This window comes from Caretta caretta, chromosome 1 (genome assembly GCF_965140235.1).
Source record: "Caretta caretta isolate rCarCar2 chromosome 1, rCarCar1.hap1, whole genome shotgun sequence".
Lineage (NCBI taxonomy): Eukaryota > Metazoa > Chordata > Testudines > Cheloniidae > Caretta > Caretta caretta.
Genome location: NC_134206.1, coordinates 100966237 through 100991983, shown reverse-complemented (window position 1 = coordinate 100991983; position 25747 = coordinate 100966237). Strand labels below are relative to the sequence as shown.

The 25747-nt window shown below is 41.9% G+C and overlaps 1 protein-coding gene across 8 annotated transcripts in view; it reads right to left on the bottom strand.

Annotated features, from left to right (window-relative positions):
- Positions 1 to 25747, bottom strand: part of PCCA (propionyl-CoA carboxylase subunit alpha) — a 435625-nt gene that overhangs the window by 381512 nt on the left and 28366 nt on the right. For 5 of the 8 annotated variants that reach the window (XM_048854272.2, XM_048854307.2, XM_048854330.2 and 2 more), the window contains exons 1-4: positions 21607 to 21749; positions 10529 to 10606; positions 8507 to 8554; positions 8348 to 8416 (exon numbers count right to left, since the gene is read on the bottom strand). In XM_048854272.2, the coding sequence (XP_048710229.1) occupies positions 8348 to 8416; positions 8507 to 8554; positions 10529 to 10606; positions 21607 to 21678 (267 nt within the window). In that variant the 5' untranslated portion in view covers positions 21679 to 21749. Of the gene's footprint in view, positions 1 to 8347; positions 8417 to 8506; positions 8555 to 10528; positions 10607 to 21606; positions 21750 to 25747 lie in introns of those variants that run through there. The other 3 variants (XM_048854281.2, XM_048854288.2, XM_048854316.2) reach the window with 1 other exon arrangement.

Genomic DNA, 25747 nt, shown 5'->3' with positions numbered 1-25747 from the left:
TGAGTTTGCTACAGTCTGCCCTCTTCAAATCTATTATCTTAATTCTATTTTCCCTCCTACCATTCCTTAAAATCATGAACTCTTATCATTTCACGATCACTTTTACCCAAGCTACCTTCCATTTTCAAGATCTCAGTAAGTTCCTCCCTATCTGTCAAAATAGAATCTAGAACAACCTCTCCCCTAGTTGCTTTCTCCATTGTCTGAAATAAAAATGGTCTCCAATGCATTCCAAGAACTTGTTGGTTAATCTGTGTCCTGCTGTATTATTTTCCCAACAGATGTCTGGGTAGCTGAAGTTCCCCATCACCACCAAGTCCTGTGCTTTGGATGATTTTTTTTTTTTTTTAATATGTTTATACAGTAATTAGTATACCTTGGGCACAATTGCTGAAGTAGTAAAAATTAATGCAAAGTTTAGGAATTGAGCTATTTGGAAATTTTCTGCCAAGGCTGAGCTTTGATTTTTTTATTTATTAAATTCACAGGAAGTGAATTCTACCTTACAGCCAGTTCTAATTGGAAGGTTAGAGACTGAGGGGGTTCTGGAAGCAAACTCAGAAATAAGATATTACCTTCAGCTGACATCTTATTATGACTTCACACCTGCACAGGCAATGTAAAAGATTATTCCAGGTTCACAGGCTTCCCAGGAACTTTGCATCAAGACAGGTAACATTTTGGAGCATGCATAGCCCCTGCTTACACGGAGGAAGCTGTGAGGTCAAAATGCACCATGCAGAATTTTCCTGCCACAGAAAGCTTCTGGGGTAGAAAGCAGAATCCAAACTCAAATTAACCTAACACCATGACAGCAAATGAACTGGACAAGAAGCAGTAGGGAGCTGGTGCAGACTCCCGAAATCCAAGAACTAGAGACCAAACCAGAGCTAGCCCATACAAAATGTTGAGGCACATGACTGGCCACAGGGCAGATGGAGCAGTCAAGATGTCCAGAAGAAATTCTGGATGGAAAAGCCATCTAAGAGTGTCACAATTTTTAATGGAATCATTCCAAAATACTAAAGAGGAAGATGAGAGCAGAAATGTTTGTATATTTTTGTAGCAACACGACAAAAAAAAAAGTAAAGTTATGCCTTTTGTGCAACTGCATAAAGACCATTATACACCAGACCTTTTAGGTGATGTCTGTTATCCCTTCCCAGGAAGGATCCAGTAGCACCTGAAATGTGGGTTAAAAAGGCCATACTTTAAACCTTTGTATTACTGTGCACTTCAACATAAAGATGCAATATGTCCCTAAACATTCTTTTTTTACCCCGTATACATCTGTTAATATTGTGAATTATATCTGGAGTGATACAAAAAATGTTGATGTGCACTTTTCCTCCTTACCAAGGTTTGTGTGTTAAATTTTTTTTTCATAATAATGGTCTAGCAAAGTTCTTATGAGTTTATAGTTCCTGCCGATCTAGACAGAGTAGTGTGGATTCCTTTTTACAAAGGCATACATTTTGAAATAGGATTCAACTGATTCTTGACTTTTTGTACCATGTCAAATATGTATATCCATAAGTGAAAGCAAGCTTGATGGTCTTATCCCAGACTCTAGTGGTCATCATTAAGCCAGCAGAGTTTAGCACAGCGGTCACCAACCGGTAGATTGCGATCGACTGGTCGATCCTGGAGCCTCTGACAGTTGATCACGATCTCTGGCTGGCTGCTAGAAGTCCAGCAGCACAGCTTCCATTGGCCGGGAACGGGGGGCAATGGGAGCTGCACAGGCAGTGCTTGCAGGCAGGAGCAGTGCGTGGAGCCACATTCCCTCCCTCCCACCCTCCCCCAGGGGCCGCAAGGGCATGCTGGCCACTTCTGGGAGCAGCGTGGGGCCAGGACAGGCAGGGAGCCTGCCTTAGCCCTGCTGCGCCACTGACCGGGAGCTTCCCAAGTTAAGTGTCACCCAGCCGGAGCCCAAACCCTCTGCCCCAGCCCTGAGCCTGCTCCCAGAGCCAGCACCCCATACAGCACCCTGTAACCCTTAACCCCTCCCAGAGCCAGCACCCCAGATCCCCTCCTGCACCCCAACACTCTGCCCCAGCTCAGAGTCCCCTCCTAAATCCAAACTCCTTCCCAGAGCTTGCACCCCCCCCCATACCCTAAGCTCAGCCCAGAGCCCCCTCCCACACTCCGAACCCCTCGGCCCCAGCCCAGAGCCTGCACCCCCTCCCAAACCCATGCCTCAGCCTGGTGAGAGTGAGTGAGGGTGCAGGAGAGTAAGCAACAGAGGAAGAGGGGGGATGGAGTGAGCAGGGCAGGGACTCAGGGAAGGGGTGGGGTAGATCCTGGGTTGCACTTAAATTAAAAAAAAAAGTTATCTTGTGTGTAAAACAAAAAAAGTTAGAGACCACTGGTTTAGCACAATATTAGCTTCAGAAAAAGGTGGCTTTTTACAACTCAGGACTAAGGTGCATTGGCAAAGTCATACAGGGAAATTTATATAGTGTGTCTAAACCCCACACTCACAATGTCTAATGATATTATTTACAGCCGATCGTGAGCACCACTCTCCATACCTCATATAAGATAATGGAGGACAAAGTACTGTACTGATATTTTGTAATCATTTGGATAAACAAACATTTCCATTATGAATAGAGTTATGCATGCGTTATGTTATGAAAGATAAGGCTCACAATAACAGATGTAGTGTTCTCATCTCGTAATCAGAACCAGATATCAATCTCTGAAAATTTAATCACATGCAGGATAAACCAGAGCAGTAAGTATGCAACAAACTTCACACAATATAAATGAATTCCTTGAACTCTCTAGGCATCAGCACTTCATCCAGTTCGGAGCTACCCAACTGTGTTCAAACATTTTCAACAAGTAATTCAAGAAGTTGTGTAACACTCTGCCTCATGGACATCTTGCTGTTTATCTGTTTCCATCCACCCGTACAGAAATGCACCACATAGTGACTATCAAAACTGTATTTACCAAAATCATTGTCTGTACAGGAGATCATCTCTCCAATAGACAGTAAAATAGACAGCTTAATAAACTGGTTGTTGGGAGTAACAAGACAGTGTTAAGTGGGCAGGCATATTTTCTATGCCCACCTGAAGATTCAGAGAGCTGTTTATGAACTTCAACTCTTGCTCTTCACAGTATTGTAGATGGGACTGTTTTATAAAGGACTTTACCAAACAGGTGCTTTCAAGGCCTTACTATTAGTATGTAAAACCTTAAGCAATACAAGGCCAACCTAAGGGAGTAACTGCTGCCTTAGGATACCACCATAGCAACTGCAGCCACTGAACTGGAACTTCTGACCACACCTACTGATAGCAGCGTGGCACAGAACTAACAGAGCTCCCATAACTGGACACTCACTAGACTACTGTAAAGGGGCCCACAACTTCGGCCTTATGTGCTTTAATACTCCAGAGTCTGAACTGAGCCAGGCACTGGCCCTGGCGTAAGGTTTCTAGGCACAATTTTTGGGGTACAGATCCTCTGTCTAGCACCTGCACGGAGAGCTGGGACCTCATGGGTCCTCTGCAGCTTAAGCACACCCTCTCCCTGAAGTCCAGCCATATAGATTCTTGGAATTCAGAGGTTAGCTCTTCAAAGGCACATAGTGGGTGTCACCCACACACACAGCACAGAATTCTAACACACCACTGTTCTTTACTTAGAAGCACAAGAAATGCAATTCTCTTCAAAAGCATTAAACCCTACATGCATTTCCCTCCAGAGCATTCTTTGGGCTTGGGTCAGAGTCCTCTGGGGATATCCAGGATCCTTCTTCTGTATCACATGGCTTCTCTTCTCAACCATGGAGGTCCCTCCACCCTCTTTCCAGGTCAGTTTGCTTTGACTTTGGTTGGTCCCATAGCTAAACTGAGCCCCTTCCCCCCAGCTTCCCCCTCCAAAAAAAAAAAAAAGTGCCGGCTTGCCTCTGCCTCTCCTGCCCAAAACTTTGTAACTATGTCCAAAGGCTTCCCGCTGAGTCCTTCTTAAGCCCTTGCTTTGTCACCAGTCCCTTTATGCTGTTTGAGAATTTTCCACTCTCCCAACTTCCCCAGCCCCTTGCAGAGAAGTAGGATAAAACTGATTCTTTTAGGCTTGAGCTAATCCATTGTCCCAAGGTGTTTCCACCTGAATGAGAGCTAGTGGAGTTCTAAAAACTCCCTTTGTACCTGGTCTGGGAGGGATGACACACAGTTCTTGTCAGAGCTGGAAACCATAAGCACAGATGTATTCAATGATACAGCAATTTTCTTAATCTTATAATAGCAACCAGAACTCATAAGTTGAATAAACATTCTCCATCTCACCACAGTGCCTATGATGTGGAACTGCCCCCCTTTGAGATTACGTTGTGGTGGGCAGATTCTCCCATATTGGCATCTTGATGCCAAGATACCTAATCCTCGCCGTAATAACGAAGCCTGAAGTTCCAGAATACCCTCCTCCTGGATACACACTAGAATACTTCTGTGCCATCAAGACATTTACATTTCTACATAGAATGTAACTATATTGTTATATCTGAAGGGATCTTGGGTGTATTTTGAGGCAGGTATGTTTTAAGTTTGCCTGCTGCCTGTTTACTATTAGGCCTCTACATTTGTATACTTTATCAAAACTATCAGAGGGGTAGCCATGTTAGTCTGGATCTGTAAAAGCGGGAAAGAGTCCTGTGGCACCTTACAGACTAACAGACGTATTGGAGCATACGCTTTTGTGGGCGAATACCCACTGCGTCGAATGCATGTAGTGGAAATTTCCAGAGGCAGGTATAAATATGCAAGCAAGAATCAGGCTAGGGATAACAAGGGCCTCATCCTCCCTGATTGAACTAACCTCGTTATCCCTAGCCTGATTCTTGCTTGCATATTTATACCTGCCTCTGGAAATTTCCACTACATGTATTCGACGCAGTGGGTATTCACCCACGAAAGCGTATGCTCCAATACGTCTGGTAGTCTATAAGGTGCCACAGGACTCTTTGCTGCTTTTATCAAAGCTAGACACTTAACAGCATACTTTGTGTTAGCCTCCATTTTTCAGAAAGTGAGAAACAAACGACAAATATTTCCGAAGTGGGAAGATTAATAGTCTGAATCCAAGCAATTAACCAACTCTACTCCCACATTTGTGTTATCTACTTTTGCCAAAGTAGAATTAAGAAGTCAGGAATACAGGTTTGACAGCATCCCTTTTAATTGCATGGTAATCATCAACAAAACTAGAAGCAATCACAGTGCTTCTTCAAAAGAGTGGACTAATCGGGACAAATATACTCGACTGAGTTACTTGTTTCTAGATTAGAAGTTAACATTTTTAAAATACTGTCTATAGCCTTCCAAAGAGGAGTCATTTTTTATTGTCTAAATTATTTTGAAATTTACTGAATTTCAAAAAAAGCCACAAGACGGTCAGAGAAGTTACCTACAGTTTTAGATCATCCACTTTCTCCTTCCATCCCCCTATACCACTGGAGGATTTTTCCTACAGTACATTTGAGTCCAGTGCAATTGCTTTTATACAAGCAAAGTATCTGTAAATTTAGAAACAACTCTGGCACATGTATTTGGTCAGCTTTAGTTTTGCTCAAGGGAAAGTATGTTTTAATGGCCAGTAAACATAAATATCCAATCCACAGAGTTATGAACATGAGAAATGTTTGGGTTTGATACTTTGATACAAAAGCAGATCACACCTGGAGTCCTCACTTGAACTGAAAAAAGACCAATATCAATAATTAGCCTACATTAAGGTATAACTAGTCATCTTTTACTTCACAGATTTCCAGTGACTTACATGACTTTCCCCATGGGATTTTTCTAGTCATTTATAGTTCATTACATTCTATGGCTATAGAATCCCTGCTGTGTTAAAAATGCCAAATAAAATTATATTTTATTCACTGCTTTATGCTATATCTTCTTTTGTTCAGATCTAATTATTATAAGCCTGTCCATTTATCAGAAGCTTTTAGCTCATTATGTTGTTAGGCATTACAATATTTCTTTAGCTTTTCTTTATAGTGTTTATTCTAGCAAGCCTATACCTATAGGGGTACTTTCAACCTAAATCCCTATTTTCAAGCACTTTAAAAAGTAAGATTGCTTTGGGGCTGAAACATCTTTGTTTATTCTCAGTCAAATTCAGCAACTTTTGGTTTATTTCTTTCTGTTTTTAATTAAAACATCTGGCAAAATCCCACTGGCCCAATTGTTAATTATCCAAGTGGCAAATGAATCTTCTTTCCAGTTATACTTTTCATGTGCTTATACTGCATTCAAGTAATTCACAATAAAATATTTCCTGGGCTTCTTCAAACAACTCCTTGTAGTTAAAACGTTAACCAAGTGTTTTAAGACCATAGAGTGTGTATCATGACCTACCACTCTGTTCTTTAGCAGTTCTATTGTCAAGGTCTTTGTGACTTCCTAAATTCCACTTCTGTTACTTTTTGATTTAAGGAACCATTTTAAAGCAGTATATTCTCAGCTAAAATAAAGGATGACTGTAAATTGTTTCCTGCTTCATTCTGGACATATTCTCTCTAGTATTTTCATCCTCACAGTATGTGTAAAGCTAAGGGAAATAGGGTTAATTGATGATGGCTGGAAGCTGTGTTCTCTCTAAGCTGCACGGTCGCAAGGCCACCCAAGAGTCAATCAAGTGCTGCATACTTGATTAGCAGAGCCAGGTACATCCGTGCCGTGTGTTCAGCTGCCCCTCCCCCTGTGGCTCTGCAGATGCATTCCTCCTGCCCTCTGCTTTGGAGCCCCTGGCCAGCTGCTCCCAGGATCCTCCTGCTTAATGTGCAGATGCGGGGGGGAGGAGGGGAGAGAAAGAGGGTAAAGGGGGGTAAGAGCACTGATGTCAGGGTGTCTCCCTCCCCTCTGCCCATGTAGCCCAACTCTGCAGAGATGGGGAGGAGAGACAGGGCTCAGGAGCAAGACGGAGCTGCTGCGGTCTGAACAATGAGCCTACTGGTAAGTGCCTTAAACCTAGGCTTTACCATATTCACATTTCTGCCACTTCTTTATTGGCTTTTTACATTATACATAGTTTAAAGTAACATCTGCACCAGTGCCCTCCCCACGTTATCAATATAGACAGCGTATTAATAAACATTTACAATTCTCAAAAACACTCACTAAAAACCATGCTAAAACCAGTTATAATCAAAATATAGCTACAGCATAACCCTGGGTTATGTCCTTGCTAGCTTCAATTTTCCCATCTTACTATCTTGAACTTATCTTCATGCTAACTGACTCGTTTTCCCATACTCTTCTATACTTAGCAGGCATGCTCCCTGCTGTGTTGTAGGCATACCTCTAGTGAAACAGTAGGCTATTCTCACTTAATCCTTGGCTTCCAACTAAACTGGTAAAAGCACCATTACTGATGATAACTATAACACTGACACCTGCCCACTAGAAACTGAAGAGACCAAAACACTCATTTTTACAGTACACTGAACAGCAATATCTTCCAATTACCACTGGCCTCGACTGAATTTCAGTCGGAGGTTATGAAGGTACTCTATTCTTCTCAGGGATTTGGACACTAACCTGGGTTTTGAAACCCAGGGTCAATCCCCTGCTCTCCTACAGTCTTCATGGGTGACCTCAGGCAAGTCATTAGTGGCTGGTCCAGACTACAGAGATATGAATTGCAGAGTGCCCTGAAGTGATGCACTCTAAATGCTCCATGTAGACCCTGCTGGTGTGAACTCAAAGGTACTTTGAAATAGGGACTACAACAGTGTGAACGAACAAGACTATGTTAACATGAAGTAGATACCTTTAAGTTTATGCCAGTAGGGTATTACATGGGGCAGTCAGAGAGCTCTACAATTCACAGCTCTGTAATCTGGTTGTGGCACTGTAGATAAGCCCTTAAATTCTGTGCTTCAGTTCCCCCATCTACAAAAATTGGCAAGAGTACACCCTACCTCACAAGGGATGTTGAGAGAACTATAGCAGAGACTGAGGTGCTCAGATACGATGGCAATGGGGCTATAAGCACCAAAGACAGATTTACACCATTATCGACACTCAGTGAGGGATGATTTTCAACAGTCCTTGACAATATTTTTTAGGAACACCAACTTTTGCCCCATAATTTCACCCCACAAAAGACTTTCCCGTTAGCCTACCTACCTCCTAGAAACACAACTTTTGCTTCCATCATTCTTATACTGCTTCATTCTCCCTTCCCCATTTGTATAAACTGATTTTATAAACACTGTTACTAGTTACCTACTATTTCCAGTTGGTCAGAGTCAAATAAAATTAAAAAAAAAAGGGGAAGGGGGGGGGGGGGGAAGAGAACAAAATGAACAGACAATACTTACAGCACTGGAATCAACATCGCTATGTATAGCGACAGTTTTAATGCCCATCTTCTTGCATGTTTTAATCACCTATTTATAAAGAGAGAGAGTTTTCAGTATTTAAATAATCTTATAGCAAAAGAGTTCAAGAATGATAAATGCTTTAAAGTTATAACTTACCCTGCATGCAATCTCTCCTCTGTTGGCAATAAGGAGTTTCTCAAATGTCTGAAGGGGGAAGATAGATATTATAAATCAACATTTTTCTTTTTAAAGACAAATATACCTAAAAAAACACACTTCAGTAAAAAGAAAAAGAAAAAACACCTATGAGGTAGGCCTTGTGTAAAAGAGAAGAAAAACCCTTCGTTCGTACCACAGTCTAATCTTGATTATTCTAACTGAGAGGAAGACAATCAATTCAGATCAGCAGTGATCAAATTGGTCCTTCCATGTAATTTTGCCAACTCTGAACTGGAATTTGCTGATCCATCAGGCTTGAACTCTTTCGCTTTGTCCACATTTAGGAGTTGTGTCACTTTACGCTGGCATAATGAAGAGGAAGTGCCTTCCCAGTGCAGATACAGTTATACTAGAATACAGGCCTGTCGACACAGTAAAGTTACAGTACTGTAAGCCAAGGTATGAATTTAAGACATTGTAGTTATACTATTAGGTCTTCTTGTGTGGAAACACTTGTTTCAATATAGCAGTGCCTCCCCACCCTCAGTTTCTTAGACCACTTTGGGAAGTGTTTAGGCCAAATTTAAAAAAAAAAAGCCACTTATTTTGAAATAAGAGTGGTCACAGAGAGAGCTAAATCTGAGTATAGTTATGTGAAATAAGGTAAGTCAATTCTGCAATAGACACACTAACAGGAGGAGACACTGAACTCTTGTTCCTGCTTTTACAGGGGACATGTTTTACATCCAGCAAGAAACATCACACACTGCTTTTGAGCAACATGCTGTCTTTCCTGAGTAGGTCATTTCCCCTAATTAGTGGGGGAATCTTGAAATTCAGTTGTTTCGGTTTTTTTAAATAATGTTCAGATAACTGAGTTTGAGCTCCATTGACACCCACCACCCCCTGCATGTACTCAGAGGACTTCCAATTAACAGACTGAGGGAAGCTAAGCACCCTGTTTCACTGTCAATACAGAGCTATCCTCATGACAGAGAGGAAATTAACCATAGTGGGAGACAGAGGAGCAGTCTTTGAGTAAGTGACAGTCGAGACTTGAAGGAAATGTTGCAACTGCAAATTCATGATCAAATTCACCAAGAATGAAGTTACTTTTAAGAAACTGTTCTACAACTCCTGTTCCCACCACCCTTCATTTTCCAATATAGCGATCATCCCTTGTCAGTTGCTTTTATGCTGACATGTAGATCTATGGCTTGTATTCCCCAGAATAAAACACAGCTCCCATACTTTCCCCTTAATACCAGAGCACATCCAGCCACAGTATCTGCAATCATCCAAGCAGATTTACTTTAGAGGGAAGCCAAGTGAATAAACCTCCTACTAGAAAAAGTTTTGCTTGGCCTGTAGCTGCAGACCGAGATTGCTACTTCCTGAGTCAATTAATGGGCCAGACACAGGGGAAAAAAGCTGGCAACCTCCTCATACTTGAGGATTTACTCTTCTCTGCTAGCCCTATAAAGTCTCATCTTTATCACTCCCTAGCATGTAAACTGTTTGTAAACATTAGATTTGGAAGACGTTAGGTCATTTAATAAATGTCCTGCTGCTAATGCAGAGTTGCTGTCTATAGTAATTTGCAGTGTTTTGTCCAATCTAGCTTTAAAGAGTCTCAAGAAATGGGGACTTCACCTCTTCAAAAACAATGACTAAGTGTAATGTACATAACTATTTTAAATGTGTTTTGGAATGTAAAAGAAATGTACAGTATGTCAGGGCATCGGCAAATAAATATCCTTATTCTTGGGAGTGTATTTGCCAAAGAGTGAGGTGTGTGGTTTTTTTTTTTTTTAAATCCAACATTTAAGATAAACATGAATTCAGAACCAGGATCAATAAAGTAACACACACTAGTTGATCGTACTATGTTTTTTTGCTAATGACAGGTAGTCTCACTAAAACTGCTAGTGTTACCATAAGTACTGAAGAAAAGATTGACTTCTGGCTTTCAAATATATGTTTTGGTACAGTATAGTCAAACAATTTTATAAAACTTACCTTTTCATTGGGATCATATTCAGCTGTATACAATGTATGTGAAGTTATAAGGCACCATCTTGAATGGCGTGTTGCACACTACAAAAAACACAGAGGGGATAAGGATTCAAATTACAGATGTTTGGTTAATTAAAAGAATAACTTACATTAAGTTTCTTGAACTTATTATTTTAAGCTACAAGGAAGTACAAAAAACAACCTCCACGCACCCCCCCCACACTTGAAACTTCTTACATTTAAATCTAAAATAATTCCAGAAGTTTCAGGAAAAAGTTATTCATTAAATACTAGATATGAAAAACTTCTCCCTATGTATTGTAGTCGATATAAAACTTACTCCACGGCCAAACAAGAGCACTGATTCTTCATGGCTTGATCAGTGATTAAAGTTAAAATTGCAAAAGTACCATAAATTATAAGCCCTGACTGTTCTTTTACTGCCACATTCTCACCCCCTCCTTTTTTTTTTTTTTCTTTTCTTTTTAAAAGGGTAGCTTTTCTCCCTATGATTTTAGGTTGGCGGCAGGGGTCTTGGTTTTAATTTAAAAAGGGGGGAGAAGAATTGAGTGCCTCTCACAAGAGATACATTGAGAGAGAACTTGGAAGAGTTTAGTTCTGATAGAAAAGCTTGAACACACCACACTGGTCTAGCAGTACATCTCAGACCTGAAATGCTATATCCCCTGGGATTATGTGCTTCTGAGGCAGAAGCTATCAAGCAAGCAAAAAGTGATTTTATGTGGCTAAGAAACTACTAAAGGACCAGGTGAAGACTAAGGGCATGGCTACACTTGAAACTTCAAAGCACTGCCATGGCACAGCTTACACTGGTGCTTTACAGCACTGGAACTTGCTGCACTCAGGGGGGTGTTTTTTCACACCCCGAGGGAAAAAGTTGCAGCGCTGTGAAGTGCCAGTGTAGCCATAGCCTAAGTTTTCTTCTGGTCAAAATGCTAATTTGAATTTAAGTGTCCAGAACTAAAAAGGACAGTACATTTTCATCTACTGTCCTACTCCCTTATATATCCACCAACACATGTCCATCCTCAATGATTTTTGAATTTGTTTACAAAAGGATTGTTAGTAGTTCACAGCTTAAATATCCAAGTTTTTCCATTTCATGTAGTTTAAAAACAACAAAAGCCAAATAATTAGTTTCCCTTCATCAAACAACTCTTTATAAGCACTTCTAAGTGTATTCTTTAAAGCTGGTAAAGTGGAAAGATTTGGTAGTCTATTTGACCAGTATGTCAGATTACTTGAAATGTCATTTTGAGTCTCCAGGCAGCAATTTTGGATGAGCACTGAAAGCACCCACAAGAGTGACGAACTTACAGGAGGAAGCAAAAGCTCAGAGATACTGTTTGTGCATCACTCATCTTTTCCTAGGACACAGGTATCTACTGAAACTGCCATCTTATGGAAGACGGTCTAGTGGAACAAGATTAAAGTCTGCAAAAGCTACTACATATAATCTCTCAACAACTGTGGTGAATTAACTTGTGTGTCAACTGATGTGGCTTATAAATTTAAACTACTACTAATTCTGCTAAAAGCCGAGCTCCCACAGTGAAAAAGGCTAGGTCTACACTGTGCACCTTACAGCGGCACAGCTGTAAGGTAAGTGGTGTAACCGCTCTTTGTAGGCGGGAGACAGCTCTCCTACCAACAAAATAAAAACACCCGCAATGAGAGGTGGTACCTTTGTCGGCAGAAGAGCACACCAGTGCTTTTCATCAGTAAAACTTGTGTCGGTCAGAGGTGGGGTGGGGGGAAAACACACCTCCTGACCAAAAAAAGTTTTACCAACAAAAATGTAATGTAGACATAGCCTAAAAATGCAGTGTGTCACAGTAGTAGCTGAGTTTAAATAAGTTAAAATAATTATCTGGACAAAGCTGCGAATAGTTCCTGTAAGAAAGTTATTTAGGCTAGACAGGAGGGGAGGAAACAGACTTCAAAAGGGACCTGTTTAAGTTAGCTTACTCCTCAACAAATAGCAGATGAAATTCATTGTTAACAAATAAAGTCACTCACACTGGATGGAGTGATTTGAACTACTCCTATGCCTTACTGGTTTCTAAATTAACCATATCAACTCAGGAAAGATATCTGAGCACTAATGTTGACAACTTAATTGAGACCTCTGCTGAATGTACAGCAAGACTCAAAATAGCGAAGTATTAGCATTACAATATTTACCATGTCTTATGTATCTTATAAGTCAATGGTAGCTATCAGATAGCATGATCAATGGTCTGAGCTACTGTGGCAATTCCTATGAAAATACTTTTCACAGTCTGCAATAATCCCATAGAACTCATTATCACAAGTTACGAGTGATCCCAAGGAGTAAGCAGGATAGGACATTTATACAGAAATAACAAGAATATCCAGAGTTTTAGCAGTAAATACCAAAGAAAATGAGAGTGGATAGGGATATAAACCCTCAGACAACAATGAAGATACTGTGTGTTTACAGGAAGATACTATGTGTTTTGCTCAGCAAGTTCCTAAGACTTCCCACACACACATACTTACTGCCAATGTCAGCCAGAGTGCATATTGTCCAAATAGTCAAGACTAAATTCTCAAAAAAGTGTTTTGTCCATTTAGATTGTTTCCAAGTTTAATTATGAAAGCAACATTCAGATAAACAGGTGTCTGATCTCTTATAATAGGCTTCCCTTTGATAGTGTCACTTTAAAAAAATTTAAAAATAGCTGTTATCAGCAACAGGTTCAGAAACACTCAGAAAAACTGTAGATCAGTAAATGCTCTGAAGCTTTTACTCGCACATCTAAGATTCCATTTTTGAAGTCTCCCCACCTAAAGACGTGGCAGCGTAAACTGCTTCAGAGCCACATAAAAATCTCAAACAACAAGGGGGTTGTCACATGAAAGTACAGCTATCCCATGGTAAATTTACTGGACAGGTCTATTTTAAGTTTATTGCAGAGTAGTTACACTTTCAGGCAACACACACTATGTCAGTTGTCACAAATACAGGTGTCCATGTAGGTGCAGGAACTAGTGGTGCCGAGGGTGCTGCTGAACCCCTTGGCTTGAAGTGGTTTCTATTATATACAGGGTTTACAGTTTGGTTAAATGGCTCCGCACCCCCACTATACAAATTGTTCCAGCGCTCCTGAGTTGTCACTATAGGGCACAGGCAAAGTATAAAGGTCAAGCTTAAGGGGACATGATAGAGCATGTGGAAGCTAGGGAGTCAGAGTAGAATCTAATTACTTTGGAGATACATATGGCCAGAGAAAGAGGGAGAAATCCTGGCTTCTCTGGCTTCAATGAAATCAGTGGAGCAGGATTTAAGCCAGAGAGAAGAGGTAGCTCTTGACCTAGAATCTGAAGTGAACCAGTATGGTGAAGAATCAGAGGCATTTCCTAAAGAATAGGGGCTGAATGGGAAATGGGCGGCTACCCATTAGAGAGATGCGGACCCAACCAAAAAATAAAATAAAATAAAATCTATAGTGTTTGAGAAGAGATGGGGATAGGGTGATGCAGTGGTTCTCAGGCTGTGGCCCACAAAGCTGTGCCAGGAAGTGTGCAGAGCTATTCCTGTTCCAATGGCTTAAGCTTTACTAATTGTAGCGCAGTCCAAGACTACCAAGGGGCAAAGAGGTATTTTTTATTTATTTATTTATTTTTAAAGGCACACATGCACCACCCCCTCCCAGTCATTTCTCTAAAACCTGCATGGCTGCTTCATAACTTCTCCCACCCCACCCAGGGATTTTTTTTTCTCCTCCAGTTGGAGCACAAGAATGATCAGGTTCAGACAACACTAAAATTAAAGTAGCAGCAAATATACACAGAAGGACAAAACCAAACTGCAAAAGTGACTGGGACAGTCTAAAGCTGTATGGAATACAGAGAAAGATTAGGACACAAAGGAAATATAGACCCCTAGACCCAGGAAGATTACACAGGATTCAAATAGAAAAGGGGGGAGGGTCATAAATAATTAAATAATTGCACTATCAAGTTGAGTTTTTCCAACTTCCCGCCCTTATGTTGTTTGTTTCCATATAACCAAGCTCTATACGTACCACAAGGAACTGCTATCTGAAGAGGGGATGAGTGAGTGAGTGACACAGACATACTGGGCTAAAGAAAAAGAGGAAAAATAAAGCTGGGGGGGCGGGGGGAGGAGTATGTTTGGAGGCCAAACTAAGTGGGGTTGTGCAAAGAGAGGGACAACTACATGGAAGACTGTGAAGGGTAGAAGGTAAAATTTTATATTCTATTCTGGAAAGGACAAACCAGAGAACATGAGTAAGGATACTAGATGGGTGCAGGAGTGGGCTATATATTCCTACTTCTGCATGTGAAATAAAAAAAATGGACACCACATTTTGGCTGGACTGAGGGGGGGGCAGGGGAGGGAGAAGGGGACATATATATATACACACACACACACACCCTCCTTCCATCACCACCACCACCTCCCAACAGAAAGACACCATCTCCTTTTCATACACTACTACAGAAGGGTAGGGAAACCCACAAGAGCTCAATCACACATTCAACAAAATCTTTGCAAGTTAATATAATTCACTGGAAAAAAAGCTTCTGAGGGCTCATAGTGGCTGAACCAAGTGTGTACAGCTAATTTAGAAAGAGGCTACCGAACTGTCTTCTAAAGACCGCAATACAAAGCCATTTAACTCTGAAGGCACAGGAGAAGCCAGAAGATTTTTGTGCTAAAGCAGCAAGTTAGAAGGGAAGAAATAGAAAAGTTACAGACAGTGGTAATTAAGATGGATTTAAGGCCTTGGGATTTATTAAAAACACCTTTTAACATCAGAAGAGGAAACCTGTCATGCAGTTAGAGAAACCTTATTCAACTGTTTTAAATATAAATTGACAGGAACTTCATCTTAGTTTTACGAAAATAACCTAATCCATATACAAAGTTTCTACATTAAATAAATCACAACTATCTTCCTCTTTTTCCTGTATTGAAAATACTTAGAGAATAAAACTCAAATTCTGTATAATTTGTCAGACTAAGTGCCTAAGTACACAGAGTTGTAATCTAACTCAGTGTGTTGCAGTTAGTTGTGTTTTTAACAACCCACTCAAAGGTTTAAGTCAAATTTGCTTCAACTGGAAATGAAACCATGATTTTTTGTTTTTTTTTTTTAAAAAAACAAAAACAAAAAAAAAGGTAGTTGGTTGAGCCTGTATTGATAGGACCAGAGTTTGACAACTCTGTGCTATCCGAGGTATCTATAAAACAAGTTGGAAACACTTCAACAAGATGACATTTTACAATGCATTTAACAGGGCTTTGGCCCAGAGCCACAAAGATAGAGGCTTGGTCTACACTACAAAGTTAGGTCTATGTGAGTCACCTTGCATCAGCCTCATTATGCCTGTGTCTACACTCAACATTTCCGCAGGACTCCTACCATTGCTCAACGTTGTTCAGGGAGGTCGGCCTATCACGATTTACGCAATGCAAGTACAGACACCGTGACCTCGGTTGATCCTACCAGTTCTCCAGCAGCTGTCCCATAATGCTGGGCACTGGCCACAACTGCCCAGGAGTCACAGAGACCGGAGCCACACCCACCTTTTACGAAGCCCACATTTTTAAAATGCCTTTTCCTGATTCCCCAGTTTGATGAGCACACAACTGACCAATAGACCATGCTGGCTACATGTTCCAGACGTGCACATGCCTGGAGTAGACAGGAGGCACTGGATTTCTTGGGCCTGTGGGAAGAATAGTCTGTGCAAGCACAGCTACAGAGCAGTTCTGGAAATATGGACATTGACAGACAGATTGCACAGAGGATGCAGGCAAAGGGGTACAACAGGGATCAGCAGCAGTGCTGCGTGAAAGCAAAGGAACTGCAGCAGGCATACCAGAAGGCCAGTCAGGCCCAACAGTCGATCTGGTGCTGAGCCCCAGATCTGTTGCTTTTAATACAATGTGCATGGCACGCTTGGCGGAAACCCCACCAACACACTGCAGAGCACCATGGGTTCCTCTGAAGAGCCCAGGATGAAGACTCCTTCTGTGTACAGCAAGGAGAAGGAAGATGGGAGATAGGGGACATACAATCAGGGAGGTCCAGCTACACCAGGAGCCAGGATCCATTCCAGACTCCACCACAGTTTGGTCAGTTCCGGCAGCCAAGCCCAATGCAGGGGAAGAAACCGCAGGAAAAGTTTGTGAATCCATTTCTTGTTACCAGGGTGGATAAAAATCAGTTTTAAAAAAAAATTGGATATTTTTTATTTAAATCGGATTTTTTAATAAAATGCTTTGAGGAAAATACCTCTCACATCATGGACTAGGGATTATAAATTCTAATTCTATAGTACGAGACAATATATTCATGTAATGTTTAAGAAAAGTTTTGTAAATGAGTTCATGGATTAGGGACCCAATCTTACAGAGTTAAATTACAAGCATAAAAAAAAACACAAATGGGACAAGCACTATCTCTAGCTCATTTTCTTGCAAATACTCTCAATACTTGGTACCAGGATGAAACCTTAACTGCTGAAGAAGAGGAGTTGGCTATGACATGGACATCCAGCAATCATCCCTCCATAATGCCAACTATAAGAAACTTTAGAGCTAAGGGTGAATCATTCAAGAAATATGTCTGCTGCTGATGTTTTAAAGAAAGTCACACAAGTGAACTGGTGGAAGTCACTTAAGCACTTGGATTCAGAGACTGTTGAAGTGATAATCTCACTTTTAACAGCAGTAGCTTCTTCTGCCAGTGTAGAAAGAATATTTTCTTCCTTTGGACTAATTCATTCCAAATTGAGAAATCGTTTGGGACCTGAAAAAGCAGGAAAGCTTGTTTTTCTTTTCCAGATTATGAACAAACAGGAAAATTAAGGTGAAGTCGACTGAGTTAACTGCAGAAGCCAATATTTTAAATTTATCATATTGACCTGGCTGACCTAGTCGATTTAAATTTTTTTTTAATATTTCATTTAACTATTTTAGTTAACAATTTTAACAAAAACAAACCTATTTTAAAAAACTTGAACATTTAACTGAACTCTAAAATTCATACCTTTGTTTTGTTAATGGCAACAAAATCCTCCAAATATTAATGATTAACCTGTTGAACTGGAGATAGTTCACCTCCCAATGACTTCATAAATATCTGCTTCAATTACCTTTGGTAAATGAATATAACCGAACAATCATTCATTTTCTAATATAGCTGTAAAACTAATCTGAAAAGTTTTCAAAATAAATCACTTTAAAAATGTACAGTGTGTACCTTTTAAAAAAGGAATGTACCTCTGAGTTGTGAAGAAAATGTATTAAGGTTATACCAACCAATAAGTATGCACTTTTATATAAAAATCCATGATTAAACCAAGTCTTCCTGACTAGTGATTTAAATCAAATCCACCCTGCATGTTACAATGTTTAAGTGTACAGATGACGCCGAACCCCTACATAGCAGGGCACGAGTACTGACTTCATTAACATACTCAAACTAGAACAGGTAGCAGTACAACAGAGGCAGAGTTGGTATTTGCTTTCTCACATAACGTTTGCTTATGTACACAAGGACATCCCTTGAGAGATCTTGATAAAACTTTCATAGAGCTACACTGCAATCCTCTGCCAAAGGTTTCTAGGGATGGTAACCTTATTTCTTCCTCAAAAGTAATGAGCCAGTCCACAATGACTTGGGATGCCACCTTTGAAGTAAACAAGCCAGCAGCATATAGGACCAGGTGGCTTCAGGATGCCAGCAGCAGCTGTGTTTTCTACATCTTTGTTACCCTTAAGAGCAAGATATCAGCTAAAACCACCACCACCTGTGGAAAAAACAGTGCCAGTGCTCCAGGCCACTGCCCTACACTCATACCCCTGGGAATACGAGCCAAAATTTTATTTTATGATTTATTATTTTAAGAGCCAAAATGTTACTGTACAGGGAGAGTTCAATCTACTAAAACCACATTCAGTGGTTATTCTGCACCTGTTGAGCTAGCAGTTGAATCTTTTCCTTGATGCTACTGAGGTGGCCAGTGTGTAGCATCATGAACCAGGGAAGCAAGGGGTAAGCCAGATCCCCCATGATCACTGTAGCACTGACAATACTGAAATGCCAAATCTGCTAGCCAGGAAAGAACATCCCTGTTTGCAGCTTTCTGAACAGTCCTGCATTCTTAAAGATGAGAGCATCATGCACCTTCCCTGACCAACCAGCACTGATCACTGGCAAAGCATCCCCAGTGATCCATCAGCACTTGCATATCCATAGAAGAGTAGCCCTTTCTGTTGATACACTCTGTGCAAGGTAGGCTGGTGCTAAAATAGGGATGTGTGCACCTTCTATCACCCCATCTCAGTTCAGGAATCCCACTTCAGCAAATCCATCCACCATCTCCTGCACACTACCAAAACAGACACTCTTGTATAGCAGGCGCAGGAAACTATTAATAGCCCTCCCTACACACTTGCATGACAAGGGTCCCCACTGTGGATTTTCCAAATCCAAAATGATTTCCCACTGATTGATTGCAACCCTGGATTTCTAACTTCCACAGAGTGATCGCCACTCACTTCTCCACTGCCAGTGCAGCTCTCAGTCTGGTGTCCTGGAGCTGGAGGGCAGCAGCAAGCTTGGCACAGTCCCAAGCACAGGGACATGGCATTGTGTGTCTGAAAGTTCTGCAGCCAATGCTCATCATCCCAAGCCTGCTTTACAATGCAATCCCACCAGTTAATGCTTGTTTCTCAGGCTCAGAAGCAGCTCTTCTCCACCTGCAGCTGATCTACGCCATCAACAACCTTGAATTGGTTTTCACTGTGTCCCTCAGCAATCTATCCTCTATGAAACAAAACCTTAGCAGCAAAGGACATTACTTTCTATGGCTCTACAAATACTGGAGGATTGTCTGTCCTGTGTTTGCAATACTCATGACAACAGAGCAGAGCTGTGTGAGCTCCATAGTTCTTTTAGAGAGGACTGACAGCAAGAAGTTCTGTGCAGTTTCACAGGATTTTTTTTAAAGAGGCATGAAAATTATGAAATAGATGAAGTTGCATAATAGGAACTTGACTCCTTGCTCCCAATCACTCCCACACAACTCGCTTCTGTCCCACCATGCATGCCAAAATTTCTCAAGAGACTATGTGCCAGACAATGGGAAGTTGCACACTGGAATACCTACCCATGGTGCATCAACACAGGCACTCCTGGTGAGTCTCACAGCACCAATTCAATGAACCAAGAATGCACAAGCAATATACTAACTGCAGAAGCTCTACTGCATAACTTGTATCAACCAAGGTTTCTAGCACAAATATGGCCTTAGGCACCACTGCAATCCACAAAACTCCTGCTTGGCTGTAGGCACCTAAACTCAGTGGCGCCTCAAGAGCTCCCTCTGGGCATGTGCACTGCAATCTCCCCCCAAGCCCCAGATCAATCCACAAACTGGGGGAAAAATAGATGTAGCATGCCTATCACACATACAGGGCCCAGAGGCCACCTACCAGATCAGGTCCCATTCAAAAACCCAGCTGGAGGAGGAGGCGGCAGTGTCCATGTTATAACTTAGCCCAGTGGTTAGAGCACTCACCTGGGATATGGAAGATGCAAGTTAAATTCTCCCCATCTGCCAAGGGAGAAGGGGGAGGGAAGAAGAGGATTTGGTCTCCCATCTCTCAGAGTGCACTAAGCACTGATCTATGGGACATTCTGATGTGGGGCTTCCTCAATCTCTCCTGTTAAAGCTGTTCCACTGAGGATTTAAAAAAAAGTTACTGGACCAGGGGAGTTGGACCATAGTCTCACCCAGTGGGTGCCCTAACCATCAGGCTACAGAGTCACTCTCTCTCTCTGGGCCAATGGCTTAAGTATTTATCCAAAGTGCAACACAAGATTTTAGACCAACTCACCTTCCCACAAGACATGCAGATAATTAAGTTCAAAGATGAAGCCAGAGAATTCTAACAACGTTTTAATTTGTATCTACATAAGAGGGACAAAAGTTATGCTTCTTTAAAAGTTTAGCGTAAGCTGTCTGCCATTTCCATATCTAACTGGGGTACTGCAAAGATGTTAATGTTTGTATAATCTTTTGAGCAAAGAGTCTTGTTCCAGTTATTAACTGAGTAGCATCTAAACTGATTTTTATGTAGCTATGCCAATATACTATCCCCAAAATTATCAGGAAGAATACAATAACTGCAAAATAATTTCTAAAAGGGGGTGGTGGAGAATCATTGCTGTGGAGTTATACAATGAAAATTTGGAATCTTTAAGATCAAGCCATTTTGGAAATACAGATGGGGGAGGGGGAATAAAATACACCAAGATTGAGGGCAGGGGAAGAAAAAAAAAAAGAGAGAGATTTTTGGAAGTAGTGTTTGAAAACTGGATTTGTAAATGGACTTTGTAGCTTATAATCATCAATCTTAATTATGGCAAGCTACTGCCAATCCATAATGCATTTCACCTTCAAGTACAGGTTACCCTCCATTATCCTTATTGACCTAATACTATCAGTTATACTATATGTCAACATCTAGAGCAAGAAACTAAAGTCTCCAAAGTCCTCCTCTTTTGCTTAAGATCCTATTTTTAAAATGTCAGTGAGAGTCTAGTTTCTCGTTATATGCCTCACTAGTTATATACTTAATATCATGAATCTGTATCTTAAAGTATGAGATCTTTGTAAGAATCCACACTATGCACTTCAATAAAAGTTCTCACTAAATATAAACTATTAACTTGATTTTTTTTTCTTATAAATAAAGGTTCACCGTCGTTGGAAGGTGCCTGCCCTTGGAAGCTCATAGGCTTCTGCGGCGCTTCACGCTCCATTGGACAGGTACCAAGTTCTCTACGCTGGTCTCTCACCGGCCCCAGGCAAGGGCGGCGACGGGCTCGCTCAGCGCTGCTCCCCCGGGCTCCTGCCACAGCCCGTAACGCCTGCTCCCGCCGCCGCCGCCGCCCGCTGGGGCGCAGAGCTCGGCTCACCGCCCCAGCGCATCCCGCGCGGACGGCTCCGAGAGGCGCCGGAAGGCCGCTGGGACCCGGCTCCCCGCTCACCTGCAGCGCGAGCAGCTGTCGGTCCGGCCGCCGCCAGGCGCCCACCACCATTTGGCGCAAGGACGCCGCCATCGCCGCCGCTAGCCGGAGCCCTGCTTGCCCTTTCACCTCGGCGACTGGGGGGGGTGGGGGGTCAGCGGTCCGCGCTCAGCCAATCAGAAGCGCCGTCTTCCCTCGCTCCGCCCCCGCGCCAGGCCGGCACTCAGGCTGTGGGAAAGAGTCAGGGAGAGCGCGCGCCGCTCCTTCCCCGCCTCGCGCCCGTCATCCTCGTGCCTCGGAGGAGCCGGGTACGCGGGGATTCCCCGAGAGCGCGGGGCTGCTGCGCGCTCCCGGCAGCCCAGAGCTGCCCCGCCCACAGGTCACTGCCACCCCCTGCCCCGCTGGAGCCGGCGCTCCGGCCACAGGCGCCGCGAGCGTGACGTGGCCGCGCGCCGGGGCGAGGCTGCGCTTTCTTCCCCGGGCTCGCGGTCCGTCGCCTGGGCACCGAGGCCAGGCTCCGCCGGCGGCTCTTGCAGCCGCGTCCCCAGCGCGGGGAGCCCCGAGCCAGCCCGGGCGGGCTTGGGAGTGGTGTTGGCGAGTGCACCGCCTGGGACCGCCCGGCTGTGAGGGCGTCGGGCAATGCAAGCCCAGGAAAGCATCCTGCCCCTCCGACCCACTGTGAACGCTGCCTAGGAGCTGCTGGCTTCTCTTCCCCCGCGAGGGAGGGCAGCACCTCGGGACTGGTCACGCGGTATTAGCCGTGGGTGCTGTTCCCCCTCCCAATCCACACGGTGTCCACCACAGCCAGTAAGGTACATTTTGTACATCCAGCGCTGCTTGAGTGTCACTAGTCTGGCTGCTAGTTACAGAGTTTTCTAGCCTAAATAAATTAATAGTATAAAACCCTTCATCCACCCCCCTCTGGGAGGTGATAGTACCACCCTACTCAGCACTGGTTAGGCCTCAGCCCGCAGAACTGTGTCCAGCTTTGGTCACCAACAGATAGAAAGGCTGTAGAGAAACTGGAAAGGATCCAGAGGCCAGCGACAAAGATGATCAAAGGGATGGAATGCAAGCCCTATGAGCAAAGGCTGAAGGAACTGGGCATGTTTAGTTTGTAAAAGAGGAGATTAAGGGGGTATATGATAGTGGTCTTCAAATACTTCAAAGGCTGCCATAAAAAGATGGAAAAAAGTTGTTCTCTTCTGCCACAAACTGCAGCACAGCACCTTTAGATTAAATCTCAGGAAAAAACTTCCTAACTGTAAGAACAGTAGAACAATGGAACAGACTGCCTAGGGAGGCCTTGTAAGCACCTTCACTCGAAGTTTTCAAAAAGAGGCTGGATTGGATAGCCACCAGTTTTGGGTGGTTTAGACCAGTGATACTCATGCATCCAATGAAGTGAGCTCTAGCTCACGAAAGCTTATGCTCAAATAAATTGGTTAGTCTCCAAGGTGCCACAAGTACTTCTCTTCTTTTTGCGAATACAGACTAACATGGCTGCTACTCTGAAACAACTCACACCTAAGTGATTCAAGAGCCAAATTAGCGATCAATATCACCCAAAAGAGCCACAGTAGTGTAAATTCATTGTTTCATTTACAATATATTCTTATTTAAACAGTATGATGGGAAATATTTGCTTGTTATGCTGATATATATTATTCTGAGAGCAAAATGAGTATTATTTTATCAACTACAATTAGTTAATAACAAGGTAAAATCATCCCGGTTGGTTAATAATTAGATCACACGGTGTTTTAATATGTGCTGCAAAGAGCCTCAGGGGACACTTGTGAACCTGAGTCTTAGTATCACTGGCTAAGACACAACAAATCCTGCATCTTGGGAGGGGGTTAGACTAGATGACCCTTGCAGTCCCTTCTAACTCTATGGTTCTATGATTCCATTATCACTGGAATCACTATGGGAAACATTTCCAAAGGGCCTCAGGTGGGGGGCTCTGTAAAAGGCCTGGGTCCCCACATTTGTGCACTCAGACAGAATGGGAATTTCCAAAATAGAATGGAAGTAATACTGATTCATTAATTAGCGGTATAAAAATAAGTGCAGTAATGGTAAAGAGTAGAGAGGATAACTGGGATGCATGTATTTACTCTTTCCCCTAATAAAAAAAACAAGGGCATATTCAGTAAATGTGAAAGGCAACTAATTTAAAACAGAGAAAAGAAAATACTTTTGTGTGCATTATGAAATTAATCAGTGGAACTTATTGCCACAAGATAATGTTTAGCCTAGAACAGCACAAAAATGGACATTTATTCAGAAAATATAGATAGATACATAGTTATATTTAATGGGTCTAAAAAGCTTGGAACAGATTAAACCCTCATGCTTCTAGGCACAAACCAACCTCTCTTTGAGAGGGTTAAGGAAAAAACTTCCTTTATAGTCAGATTATTGCATACTTTCACTTTTCTCTGACACATCTGCCACGGTTGGACACAGGCTACTAGGCTAGATGGACCGATGGATTGATCTGGTACATAATACTAATTCCTATGTACTAATCCTATAAATTTATAGTAAATTCTCTGTTTCTCTCAAATGTACATAGAATCAAATCCTGCCTTCATGCTATCTTTTTTCAGAGTGCAGAGACTCGAGAATAACCAATGAGGGGGTGCTGCCTGAATATCTAACCTGTGCTTCCTCTGACAATTAAGATATGAGCACCAACAGCAGCTGCTGAGTGCATCTGAGCCCTTCTGGAACTTCTTTTTGGACACTCAGTCCAGACCATGCCCTTGTCCCAGGCCTTTGGAGTGCTCAGATATATTTGGGTTCAACCAGACACAACCTTTCTAAATTCCCTCCAGGACTTTTAACTCCAGTTTGTGCCTCTAAATGGATGCTCAAACACCTGTTTGTACCTACCCAGGATGCTAAAAACTTTGGCCTAGATTTATTAATTTTGTCATCTCTTTTCTAACTTCTCATGGCAATAAATTTACTGAAATTGCACAGACAGAGAAGACGCAGAATGGTGGACAGTAGAATACTAGTTTTATCCCTGCTGCTTACTAAAAGACAAAGATGAGTTATGTGCCTCTTCCTCATATAAATTGAGCTGTTAGAATAAAACTGACATTTCATTGTTGCTATTTCATGTTTCATATTTATATTATTAAAAATGCTTACTCAAGCCATACAGATGTAAATAATCTAATCGCAAAAAACCTTTATTGTCTAAAAGCATGTCATAATATATTTAATCCATCAGTGTCACAGATAAATCCATTTAACAATAAAGATTCCACTAAAAATACCCTGCAAACAACCACTCCAATTTCTTCCACCCACTTTCCCTGGAAAGTCCGAAAGTCACTGAATTAGACCAGCCGCAGAAGAGAGGTCTAGAGTAAATGTCCCTCACTTCAGGGTTTAAATGAGATATTTATTTCTATCTAATCTACACCACTGTATAATGTCATTAAACTATATAACAAAATTCTGAGACATGGATGTGAGTTCCTCCTCAGTATATATTAAAAAAAGAGTCACGTGACATCACACTGGTGTTTTCTTTTGCTCCACAGAAGGGGTTCTGTTTGCAGGCCCTCCTTTAAGGATAGGCAACCTCCTACAGTGCCACATCAAAGGAGGCACCCCACAGTTGCAAAGGGAAACTGACTAGGATTACACAGAGGCATGGCTGCAAAGAGAAACTTTGCAGTCAGCTGGGTGTATAAAGAACTTGATGCAGTAGGAAACTGACTAGTGTAAGTCCTTTTTCTTCTGCAGCAAGGGCAGGAACATTTTACTTATGGAAGGGACAAGAGAGAAAGTGTAGAAGAATCCCAGTCAGTTCTATCTGTATTTCAAGCCTTTCTGCTTTTTAGAGTGATTTAACTTCGGCTTTCTGCCTATATTTTTTTTTGTATTTTTTTATTTATAAAATTTTATATCATAAGCTACATGCATAGTCTTTCTAAAAAAGACTAATTGTACATAAATAAAAAAGAAAAAATACATAATTGATTAAAATTATACAGTTATTGTTGCCAAATTTACAAGAACAATAGGGGGTCAACTCTTGTAAAAACTTCCCACTCGTTAAAGGCATGAATTTTAAAAAGTACCATTCAAAGTCAAGGATATCAAATTTGTTTATAAAATCTAAAAAATAACATTTCAT